Source organism: Lissotriton vulgaris, chromosome 1_1, assembly GCF_964263255.1.
Source record: "Lissotriton vulgaris chromosome 1_1, aLisVul1.2, whole genome shotgun sequence".
Classification (NCBI taxonomy): Eukaryota; Metazoa; Chordata; class Amphibia; order Caudata; family Salamandridae; genus Lissotriton; species Lissotriton vulgaris.
This window is the reverse complement of record NC_141685.1, coordinates 1,822,255,342-1,822,268,881: the sequence shown is the minus strand read 5'-3', so window position 1 is coordinate 1,822,268,881 and position 13,540 is coordinate 1,822,255,342. Positions and strand designations below refer to the sequence as shown.

The window sequence follows — 13,540 nt, the reverse complement described above, 5'->3', positions numbered from 1 at the left end:
AAATAAACACATGAATGAATAAATAAATAAATAAATACCCATCATATAGCTTTCTAAATCCAGACCTTTTGGCATTGGCAATTCTTGTTTACCTCTTGATAACAGACCAGCTCCTCATGTGCTTTAAGACATTCACATGACCAAATCAAATCCTCAGAAATGAACGTCTTATTTCATGGTTGAGAACAACAAGATGATGATCAGAGTGCTGAAACTTTTCAATCACTCACCCCCAGTCAAGAGATCTGGGTTTAATCCATTGTCCTTTAGCTCACTTCGCCACTTCAGTTTAGACCCAGCGATGTGAAAGCCATGTTAATCCTCTTCCTCATGGGAACATTCCAGCCTGAGCTGCCAGGCCAGGTCCTCCCTGGACTGGAAAAAAGAATCCTGGGACTGGTTTCAGGGTATCACCCCTCCTCATCCACACTAGCTTGAATCCAGTTGCCCAGCGAGCAATGGACTCATGTCTGGGCATACCCTTGGCCACTTAGGGGGAACATAGCAAACACAATAACATGATGAATGGAGTGCTGAAACTTTTCATCAACTCACTCCCAGTCAAGAGATCTAGGTTGAATCCATCGATCTTTTAGCTCACTATGCCACCCCAGTTTGGACAAACTAGCAATATGCAAATCATTCTTGTTTCTGCTCCTAATGGGAACAGTCTAGCCCGAACTGCCAAGCCGGGTCCTCCCTTGATCTGAAAGCCTGTGGTGGCAGGGAGATGCTATGGAACATATGCATAGAATATTGTCTTCTTCCTTCAGTGACACCTCATATGCCACCCACGCATACATTTATATGCAGCATTTAACTGTGATCTAATACTAATTGAGAGACACAGTAGGCTCACGTTATGCATTGGTGTATTTTAATATCCTTATTTACTCTCTACAGAACAAATGATACCTATGTCTATGATAGTCTCCTTAATAACAAATCTTGACATGGAAGTTTCTAAGTAAAGCATGATCCAGAGGCATTTAGGCTTTAAAGAATAGCCCACGATCTTGTGTTACAGCGCGTGCCTTTGCAGACACCATTTTAACACCGTGGTCCTACTAGGATCTCATAATAAAGTTACAGTGTCTAATCTGAGCTAGTGGTTGCACTCATTTTTGAGCAGGGGGCCCCTGGCACTCATTTTTGAGGAGCAAAACACACAAGATTATGAACGGAATGTTGCACAATGGCAAAACATTCACCCCCAGTCACAGATCTGGGTTTAATCCATCTGTATTTTGCTCACTCACTCATTTTTGAGGGCCAGCTGATATTTTCCTGCACCAGATTAGTACTGAGCACAAGAGAGATAAAAAAAACACACATCGGAAGATGGAGTAAGGAAAAGACGTAAAACCCATCACAAAGGGAGAAAGCAGAGAAAAGCAGAGTGAGATGAAGTGGCGGGGGCTGTCTGAAGGGGATTTAAGACTATGCAGCCTGGGTATTTAGGGTGTAAAAGTAAGTCAATTTGCTTCTTCATCCCTTTCACAAACTGCATAAGCGCGGTCTAGAAAAACCAAGAGTATTCCAGTATAGGACAACTGCAGGGCAAACTCTACCCTCCTGCTCTCCAACCAGAGCTCTCAGGTACAGAACCTGCCTAAAGGGTAGGCTGATAAGAAAGGACTCTACCGGCTTTATTTCTGGCAAAGAATCTATAGCTTATGAAAAGAGAGAGGAACCCCTTGAAGTAAACAAGGGAATTGGGGTGTTAAACCTAAATCAAACAGAATGATTCCCTTGGGTCGTGTACAGGAAAAGCTTGGAATTAGCTATAACCACAATCAAATATAAACACACTAACTAAAGAAATTAATCAAAAATGAAGTTACATAACAATTTATAGTTACCGCCCAATAAGAATATCTCGGTTTGAGGCCAACTAACTGAGTACTGCTTCTGCTTCCCGTTTCTACAGGGAAAGGTGAGTGTAGTATCGTGGTTATTGTGCTTTTCATGTCATCCACTGCTCCACCAGTGGAACCCTCTAGAGATGATGTAACACAGAATGTTGGTGTATGAAATCCACAGTTGGAGAAGGGCTGAGTGCCTTGCTGGCTGCTCCTGGTGGGGCTATATTACTGATGTACTATTGATCTACAACATTTTTATGGCGACGATGACCTCAAAGAACCACACGTGTCTACCTTCCAAGACCTCCATCTTCAAGTGTTGAGCATCTGGTAACCTCCTGTCAAGTTAAAGAAACTCCTCTAACTACAGCTGCACTTACTCTACTACTGGCACATTTCAGCCCCACCAGTGACCTCCCACAGGTCGCCCGCAACGCAAAAGTGAGCTTTATTTTGTCATTAATTTATGGTCTACTTTGAGACCTGACTTTAACCGCCACCTTCTAATTCAAAATGCAACTTGGCAAGGGGCAAGTATTGCTCACGCTTTTGCGCGTGTCAAAGGTAGCTTGCACCAACCTCCCTCCTTCTTTCTACCATCCGAGGATCCTCTATGACATTTTCCTTGTTGTACTACAGTTCGCTGCTGTGCAACATTGCGCTGCGCGTCTTTGTCGCAAGCCACTCAGCGCGGATTTCCCTGCCTGCCACCATCTTCTCTTGTCTTCACTCCGCTCTGTTCATATCATCAGACATTTCCCTGGGAACATGACTCTTGCCACAGACTGTTTTACAACATGGACACTCCTGGCCGCACCACCTATAACTTTTGGGACACGCATTGACATTTGTCTACACATAAATTGGTTTTCACACGAGGTACATTTTTATTGCATTGCCTTTGGTCTATTTTTAGTTTGGCGCACAGTAGCAATGCAAGTTTGTTTTATTGTATGCTAAAATGACCATTAGGCAGCACTTTCAGTGGGTTTTACAGTGAAATTTGCTTTGCAGGTTGTTGTTGGTCTGTGCAAGTTGGGATTTCTCACTCCATTTGTGTGATGCATTCGCTCACAATATGTTTTTATACTAAGGTGTCTGCTCTTACGTTCTGGAACACTGCAAGAGACCTTTGCCAAGCTTTTGTCTAACTGTTACCCTACTTAGGGTATCGTGAGGGTTCCAGTCACATCTCTATAGTACACAATGTTTTGGTCTCTACCCAGGATGTCTGTACTCTAATTTTACACTTAGCTCACACTGTGTACAATGTCTGTTTACTACAGCGCATGTGAAAATGTTGCTTCTAGGTTTCAGTCATTGATGGTTTACCTGCCACCACAGTGCACAACAATGGACCTCAATATTTCTTCACACAGTGCAAAATGTTTTACTCAGTTAACTGTGCACAATAATTTTAGTGTTGTATGGTTACCTTCACACAGTGCACAATGTCTAGGTTTCAGTCCTGGGTTACGTTTACATTTTACTCTACATAGGGTGTCCAAGGTTTTTACCTTCACACAATGCACAATGTCCACGAGGTATGTGTCTTTTGTTACAGTGCACATTGTTTTCACCTCTTCACGAGGTGTTTCATGTGGGTTGTATTCCCGCTACTCTAGCGCACAATGTTGACCTCTCCACAAGGTATTTGTCTTTTGTTATAGTGCACATTGTTTTTCCCTCTTCATGGGGTGTTTCACGTGGGTTGTTTTCCAGCTACTCTTGTGCACAACATTGACCTCTGATACGAGGTACGTCTTTTATTTCAGTGCACATTTTACCTCAATTTTCACACGTTGCGCAGACTGTTGTCCCGCACATACATGCACATTTCTTGACCTCTCCGCAAGGTGTGTTTTTGGGTTTTTCTTGTTTCTTGTGCATATCAATAGACCTCCAGTTGAGGTATATTTCACGGTCTTATACTTGTGTTTGCCTCTGCATGTTCATATTGTTACCCACATGGGTAAATAGTTTTGGTTTTTGTCCATTAACTATAGTGCATTGTTCGCGTTAGATTGGGCGTTTCTGTCTCAACTCTGTTTTCCTTTTCATGCTTAACACTGTAGCCCAGTACTTTCCTATTTTTTTAACTCAATTGTTTATTATATTATGGAGAAGTATCAGTTTTATAAGTTAATTCTCTTCTTCTCTGTCATCTTCTTTTCTCCTGATGAGGTTTGCTCTCTCGCATACTCTCTCGCATACTTACCTGGTCAGTTGGTGTACAGAGAGTACTCATTGATGGTTTCTCTTTCTTTTCTTTATTTCTTTTTCTCATATATAGAAAGGAGAATGGGAAACAGGCTATATTTATCTGTTTCTTTAAGATTTTTGGTTGCTTTCTTTTTCTTTACCTCTGCTTTGTTTCTCTCTTGTAATCTCCTCTCTATTTCGTTCTTCAAGCTTCTACATCTAATTCTATATTTCTCTTTTAAGCTTTCCTTCTGGATATGTAGTATCTTGTTTATGGTGCTGTTCTTGTCATCCACTGCTCCACCAGTGGAACCCTCTAGAGATGATGTAACATTGAATGTTGATGTATAAAATCCACAGTTGGAGAAGGGCTAAGCACCTTACTGGCTGCTCCTGGAGGGGCTGTATTACTGATGTACTATTGATCCACAATAAATACTCCTGAAACATCTCAACCAGCCTGGAGTGATTACTACATTGAGAAGGAGACATTTTTTAGTCCTTGCAAGAAAATATTAAAATACTATTCCTACTAACTTGTGAACTAACCTACACCTGTTTCTTTTATGAAAGAAATTGGAAATCAAACTATTCCTTCAGGACCGCCCAATATTTCTCTCTTAATCTGCGTGACAGTTTAGGCTTCAGCAGCTATCAGTACCAAGAAACCCAGTCAAATGAACACACACTTTAAAATAATATTAATGAACACACAAAACGGACTCATTAGGAATATGCATGACTGTCCAAATAGTGTATTTTCAAACCTTTAAAGGTCTATTAAATGATTACTATGCAATAACAAAGATTAAGAAAGAAAATAATGAATACTTTCAGATTTTGAGGTCTTACCATAAGTTCTCCGTATGATGAAAGCAGCCCTGCACCATAAGCCTTTATGGTGCCATTTTGTTTGCAGAGGCCAAACTCGACTGTGAACCAGTAGAGCTGTCAAAAACAATGCGTGTGTTTAAAATATACTTCGTTAATACAGCTGGCTCTTGTTGGGCAGATTTCCATATGTAATATGAAGGGCATGCTATACTGAATTGGTTAGTTTTAAATGCAAACTGAATCATATACTCTCACATCCATACCGAAGAATAAACACCCTAAACAGATTACATCAGTGCAGAACTGAGGGTGAACCCTGTGATACAGAATAAGGTGCAATCGTTTTTTAAACACTTTTTCCCCATATATTTCACTAAAGGTCTGCATGGTCAATCCCAAACAGGTAATACCTGGTGATGCCAGCTTGCCCAATCATCTCCTAATGTGAGTAAATGCTATCATCGGGCCAAATGAAATCTCCCAATTTTCTGCAGCACCTCATGGAGTTTAAATGCCCCGGTTTGTGTCTTCTAATCTTAGCATACCTTTTTGAATCTTCTCTATATCCAGCTGTAACCTCTCATGCCACTTAGACATACACACACACACACACACGCACACCCACACACACACACACACACACACACACATGCATGCCTACATTCATGTATACACTACATCATGCTTGAATTTGGTCAGCTCCTTCAGCCAAGCGGCCGTTGCCATTTTTTGTAAGTTGCCATTGGCTGGGTGGGCTGTCCTTAAAGCAATAGGGCCTCATTTATGAGGCCTTGCGTCAGTTTTGCGCTGCTGATGCGTCACTTTTTGTGACGCATCGGCGGCGTAAAACATGCGCCTTGTTGCACCATATTTAAAAAGTGACGCATCTAGGTAGATGCTTCACTTTTTAAACCCCTGCGCCACATTATACCTGCGTCAGGTATAATGTATGCAGAGCTAACAAGGAAGACCAAGTTACACTAAGCACCCTCTTTATAGTTCAAAGTCAAGAAACAGACATTCTTTTTTGTTTCCAAATGCGAGAATAAAGTTATGGTTCTTTTTCACCAATTTCAACAGTCAGTCCATTGGTAGTGAGGCTTCAAAGCATGGATCCAAAACCGTGTGTAATACTTTCAAAGTCTTTATTTTGAACACATTAAAACGTTTTTTTCCAGCTTGGCTCTGCCGACACGTGTTTCGCCCTCAGGGGGCTTTTTCAAGGCTGGAAGCAATAAAAATTACAGTAAATAAATGGGCCAAATATAATCTAAATATATACAGTTTCCCTAAGTATATACACTGTGCCTGAAACAAGCTTTTGCTTGTTGCATAACATTAGTAAAAACATGGGCATTGAGAAAAACCACAAAACACCGAGAAAATATTCCACACTATGTACAAATTCTACAATTGATGCGCTGACAATACTTCACATTTCATATGTAAGTCAAATGTCACACTTAGTAGTTCATGTGTTCCTGTTATCCACAAACAGGTTTTCTAACATCAATATAATTCTATAGTTTCAAAGCTCTGTTTACATTTGACCAAGGAAAATGAAATTTATACATTTCAATAGAGGGGTATGGGATCCATGTCCCTATTCCTGACCCCTATTTTCTAGTTGAGAAAGGGGATTCCTGAAACATTCCAATTCAATGCATCATTTTGTTACGTGGTCAATGAACTTGGACCTACCAATCTAGATAAAGAAGCACTTATTTTCAAACAGTTCTTGTTGGTTGGGCGTAGCAGGTACGATGTGGTTGTAATAAGAATCCTAATGCAGTAAGGATGGTAAAAGAAAGAGTGCATATTCACAGACATGATCGTCCCAAATATCCACAATGGATCAGGGTTTAAAAGAAATTCCACTGCTCATACCTATTAATTCCAATGCTGACAGCTCAGTAGATACAGGTGCAAGTTCCAGTTGGATTGCTGTAAAGGATGTGAGAACCAGTTGTTACATTATATCGTACACATATAGGTACATATAGACTGAGTCCCCAAAAGAAAGGGGAGATCCTGCTATCATCCCCATCACAGTGGCACAAAAGAGGGTTGATAAATTCTCAGTTTACTCACTCAAAAAAGTCGCGTAAATCACTGTGTGGAGATCAATTCTTTATGTCCATGTAGTTAGCAATCCCGTAGACCATGATAAGTCTGGAGGAAAATATAGAAACTATTGTAATGCATACTCTATCATTAGATAAATTCTTAAAGAGACTATACTCTTATAGTGCCTACTGTAGCATTAAGTAAAGTCTAAAATAGACTTGGACTATGTATTCATGTGGGGTGTCGCTGTATGGTTAACATGCTAGATACAGTAATTAAGATTAGCTCATGATTCCTGTTAAGGGTCTTCACTTGAGTTCTTAAGTCTACTAGTCATAGCTCTTTTGGTAATATTAATTTTATACATGATGTCAAACTATTACCAATCGCATAAGTTGCAAGGTATGATGTAGACAATACTCTACTGCATAAGATACATGGTGGTTGCCAACCCCTTCTAATCGCTCTCCAAGTAAGCATAGAGAAAGCGTTTTGTGCAGCAAGAGTAAGAGCTATGTACGTTTTCAATCACACCAAACAATAGATATATGTGTGTCACCTGCTTTACAATCGTTAAGGATCTAAGCACACATGGCGTGTGAATCTACGGTAATGACCTAAAAAGTATTTGCATCATAATATAGGCTATGGAAACGTGCAAACTGGCACTGAATACGTGGTGGTTGTTAACATAATCCAATAAAAATTACAGGCAAATGGTGCAATGGCCATTAATTGTAACCGGCAATACAGTTATTCCCCCGCATCCCCCGTGTCACGGAAAATGAGAAGGACGCAAATAACGCCAAATGCGAGGTGAATATCCAAGACAAAGGGGCCATTATTGTAAACAAAGTTGGACGCAACTACGCCAAATACGAGGCGAGTATCCAAGAAAATGGGGCCATTACTGTAAACAAATTTAGTTTCCTGCCGTGCGAAGAAACTCATAGTTCGAGTTCCCCCCCTAAATTACCTTGCCAGTTCAGCTCGTGTCTCCCCGATCTCCACTGCTGGACGCTACCCGAGTGGAGGTCCCGCCGGATATTTAAATATGCGCATAGAGGGAAGAAGCGCGAGATGTTGCGTCATGAGATTCCCTCCCACTTTCATTAGGAAATGGGTGCTACTATGGCGGCCATATTGTAGTGCACCGGCATAATGCGAGCCCAAGTGTTATCAATCGCCTAAAAAGAGTTCGGAGTAAAGATAATAGTAGACAATACATGTCAGAGCCGGATAACTAAACACTTTCACACTTAAAACGACATGAGCATAAACATCCGGTGTGTAATTTGAAATGTGCTACAAACAATTATTAAGTTTGTCCTTTCTTTACTAGATATACCCCGTCGTAATGTGCATGGTTCCAATGTAGAGTTACATTTCCCTTATTTCCAGACATGTTCCGCATAATAATGGTGTGTCCACCAATTGCTGGTGGGCGACTCAGTCATTGACGATTCCAGACCAGTTTCATATCTGAGTAGGTGACGTTTTGTGTATAAATAAGCATGGGACATGTATAGTTCGCGTGCAAACTGTCCACATGCATAGCCACAAATAATAAGCAGGCATTGACAGGAGGAAAAGAAAATCATGTGCGAAAGTAAGGCAATACATACAAAAATTACACAGTTGTCATTTCATCAAATCAATATGTATGTAGAACCCATTCACAGAATATCCTGATAATCTCCCTGGAGTCCATGCACACATAGTGATTGAAGACCCCTAATTGCTGGAAGGACCAGTTAGTCTTTCAGAAACACATGTAGTTCCCTATCAATATTGAGGCCTAGATCTACTGCACGCAGTTTAATCAGCCATTGGGATTCCAATTTACGTAGTGCCAGAGTGTTATTTCCTCCTCTGGGATCGGGTTTAATTATATCAATGCCATGAAAGCGGATACCCATTAGTTCCAGTTCCGAGTGTTCTTTGTTATAGTGTGCCGCTAGTGGGTATCTGGTGTCATTATTGCGGATGGCTCTGATATGCTCTTGTAATCTTTCCTTAAGTGGGCGGATGGTGCTACCTATGTAAATTAATCCACAGTGACATACAATGCAGTACACCACCAGCTTAGAATTGCAATTGATAAAATGTCTGATATGGTAGGTTTGTTTAGTGTTGTATGAGAAAGTTTTTTTCTTGTCTAGGGCAAATTGACAAATATTGCACATAGTGCATTTGTAAAAGCCACAGGGTTTGATGGGCATCCAATTGTTGGTGCTGGTTGACACAAGATTGTTAGCCACAGGGTTTCTAAGAATTGAGGGACTGAGCCAGTTTCTCAGTGTTTTGCCCTTCTTGTAGACAACACGGGGTTTTTTACCCACATATTTCTCCAAATCTTTATCCAACTGTAATAGATGCCAGTGTTTTTTGAATACATTAAAGATTTTGGAACTGTTAGCATTATATTGCGTTATTATGGCAGGTTTGTTTCTAGTGTCATGATCTGATCTTTTTGGTTTACGTTTTAAAGTCGATTCCCTTGGGATTTTATTAATTCTTTCATGCGCTTTATTAAGCACTTGATTGTCATATCCTCTTATCAGAAACCTTTTTTTGAGGATTTCAATCTCTGCAGCAAACACGTCATCTGTGCTACAATTACGTCGGAGTCTAGTAATTTCGCCATATGGGATGGCGCCAATCTGTGAAGCAGGATGAGCGCTGCTGGCGTGTAGCACAGAATTGCAGGAGGTGTTTTTCCTATATAATTTGGACTCTACTCTGTTGTTGGAAATAAACAAGGTAACATCTAAGAAAGAGATGCTATTGTAGTCCGATTCGTGAGTAAATTTCAGATTGTATTCATTGTCATTGAGGTAAATTATGAACTCATTTAGTAAGTCGTCCCCTCCTCCCCATATCATGAACACATCGTCGATGAAACGTCCCCAATAGACAATGTGCTCAGTCAGATTCGGGGGGCCCTTTTTCCAAATATGGTGCTCCTCGTAGAACCCCATATATATATTTGCAAAAGATGGTGAGAATTTAGCTCCCATGGCTACCCCAGAGTGTTGTTGGTACCAGTCATCTTGATGTTTAAAAAAGTTATTATTGAGAGCAAATCTCGTAAAGTCTAAGACCATGGTGGTATGTTCATATAGTGTGGCATCTCTTTTTGATAAAAAATATGTGAGGGCAGCCATGCCTTTTTCCAGAGGTATGCTAGTATAAAGTGCACACACATCTAGTGTCACTAATTTAAACGATTGGCTCCAATCTAGATCTTCCAATTTGCATAAGAGGTCTTTGGTGTCCTCTATAAAAGAGGGAATGTTTCTTACAATTGGCTGCAGGGTTATGTCAATATACTCAGATATTTTTTCTATGGGTCCCCCAATGCCCGAGATAATGGGTCTTCCAGGGGGGGAGGTGAGACTCTTATGTATTTTGGGTAATACATATATATAGGAGGCTTGATCTCCTCAATATAGTCATCTCTGACTATATTGAGGAGATCAACCGACAATTGGCTGATACTGGATCTTATATCAAATTAACAACTAATCCCATGAACTCAACATCGGACAATCTAAATAGAATCTTAAGATACTGGCACAATGCTGGTCTTTTATCAGACTTGGAACTCAAATATCTCACTGTTTCTGAACCCAAAGCCTCCTATATATATGTATTACCCAAAATACATAAGAGTCTCACCTCCCCCCCTGGAAGACCCATTATCTCGGGCATTGGGGGACCCATAGAAAAAATATCTGAGTATATGGACATAACCCTGCAGCCAATTGTAAGAAACATTCCCTCTTTTATAGAGGACACCAAAGACCTCTTATGCAAATTGGAAGATCTAGATTGGAGCCAATCGTTTAAATTAGTGACACTAGATGTGTGTGCACTTTATACTAGCATACCTCTGGAAAAAGGCATGGCTGCCCTCACATATTTTTTATCAAAAAGAGATGCCACACTATATGAACATACCACCATGGTCTTAGACTTTACGAGATTTGCTCTCAATAATAACTTTTTTAAACATCAAGATGACTGGTACCAACAACACTCTGGGGTAGCCATGGGAGCTAAATTCTCACCATCTTTTGCAAATATATATATGGGGTTCTACGAGGAGCACCATATTTGGAAAAAGGGCCCCCCGAATCTGACTGAGCACATTGTCTATTGGGGACGTTTCATCGACGATGTGTTCATGATATGGGGAGGAGGGGACGACTTACTAAATGAGTTCATAATTTACCTCAATGACAATGAATACAATCTGAAATTTACTCACGAATCGGACTACAATAGCATCTCTTTCTTAGATGTTACCTTGTTTATTTCCAACAACAGAGTAGAGTCCAAATTATATAGGAAAAACACCTCCTGCAATTCTGTGCTACACGCCAGCAGCGCTCATCCTGCTTCACAGATTGGCGCCATCCCATATGGCGAAATTACTAGACTCCGACGTAATTGTAGCACAGATGACGTGTTTGCTGCAGAGATTGAAATCCTCAAAAAAAGGTTTCTGATAAGAGGATATGACAATCAAGTGCTTAATAAAGCGCATGAAAGAATTAATAAAATCCCAAGGGAATCGACTTTAAAACGTAAACCAAAAAGATCAGATCATGACACTAGAAACAAACCTGCCATAATAACGCAATATAATGCTAACAGTTCCAAAATCTTTAATGTATTCAAAAAACACTGGCATCTATTACAGTTGGATAAAGATTTGGAGAAATATGTGGGTAAAAAACCCCGTGTTGTCTACAAGAAGGGCAAAACACTGAGAAACTGGCTCAGTCCCTCAATTCTTAGAAACCCTGTGGCTAACAATCTTGTGTCAACCAGCACCAACAATTGGATGCCCATCAAACCCTGTGGCTTTTACAAATGCACTATGTGCAATATTTGTCAATTTGCCCTAGACAAGAAAAAAACTTTCTCATACAACACTAAACAAACCTACCATATCAGACATTTTATCAATTGCAATTCTAAGCTGGTGGTGTACTGCATTGTATGTCACTGTGGATTAATTTACATAGGTAGCACCATCCGCCCACTTAAGGAAAGATTACAAGAGCATATCAGAGCCATCCGCAATAATGACACCAGATACCCACTAGCGGCACACTATAACAAAGAACACTCGGAACTGGAACTAATGGGTATCCGCTTTCATGGCATTGATATAATTAAACCCGATCCCAGAGGAGGAAATAACACTCTGGCACTACGTAAATTGGAATCCCAATGGCTGATTAAACTGCGTGCAGTAGATCTAGGCCTCAATATTGATAGGGAACTACATGTGTTTCTGAAAGACTAACTGGTCCTTCCAGCAATTAGGGGTCTTCAATCACTATGTGTGCATGGACTCCAGGGAGATTATCAGGATATTCTGTGAATGGGTTCTACATACATATTGATTTGATGAAATGACAACTGTGTAATTTTTGTATGTATTGCCTTACTTTCGCACATGATTTTCTTTTCCTCCTGTCAATGCCTGCTTATTATTTGTGGCTATGCATGTGGACAGTTTGCACGCGAACTATACATGTCCCATGCTTATTTATACACAAAACGTCACCTACTCAGATATGAAACTGGTCTGGAATCGTCAATGACTGAGTCGCCCACCAGCAATTGGTGGACACACCATTATTATGCGGAACATGTCTGGAAATAAGGGAAATGTAACTCTACATTGGAACCATGCACATTACGACGGGGTATATCTAGTAAAGAAAGGACAAACTTAATAATTGTTTGTAGCACATTTCAAATTACACACCGGATGTTTATGCTCATGTCGTTTTAAGTGTGAAAGTGTTTAGTTATCCGGCTCTGACATGTATTGTCTACTATTATCTTTACTCCGAACTCTTTTTAGGCGATTGATAACACTTGGGCTCGCATTATGCCGGTGCACTACAATATGGCCGCCATAGTAGCACCCATTTCCTAATGAAAGTGGGAGGGAATCTCATGACGCAACATCTCGCGCTTCTTCCCTCTATGCGCATATTTAAATATCCGGCGGGACCTCCACTCGGGTAGCGTCCAGCAGTGGAGATCGGGGAGACACGAGCTGAACTGGCAAGGTAATTTAGGGGGGGAACTCGAACTATGAGTTTCTTCGCACGGCAGGAAACTAAATTTGTTTACAGTAATGGCCCCATTTTCTTGGATACTCGCCTCGTATTTGGCGTAGTTGCGTCCAACTTTGTTTACAATAATGGCCCCTTTGTCTTGGATATTCACCTCGCATTTGGCGTTATTTGCGTCCTTCTCATTTTCCGTGACACGGGGGATGCGGGGGAATAACTGTATTGCCGGTTACAATTAATGGCCATTGCACCATTTGCCTGTAATTTTTATTGGATTATGTTAACAACCACCACGTATTCAGTGCCAGTTTGCACGTTTCCATAGCCTATATTATGATGCAAATACTTTTTAGGTCATTACCGTAGATTCACACGCCATGTGTGCTTAGATCCTTAACGATTGTAAAGCAGGTGACACACATATATCTATTGTTTGGTGTGATTGAAAACGTACATAGCTCTTACTCT

General features: G+C 40.6%; 1 protein-coding gene across 1 annotated transcript in view; it reads right to left on the bottom strand.

Annotated features, from left to right (window-relative positions):
* The window catches only part of LOC147751276 (tyrosine 3-monooxygenase-like), a 309,602-nt gene that overhangs the window by 28,834 nt on the left and 267,228 nt on the right, over positions 1–13,540 (bottom strand). The window contains exon 10 of the mRNA XM_086933182.1: positions 4,920–5,015. Coding sequence (XP_086789308.1) covers positions 4,920–5,015 — 96 coding nt within the window. The remainder of the gene's footprint in view (positions 1–4,919; positions 5,016–13,540) is intronic.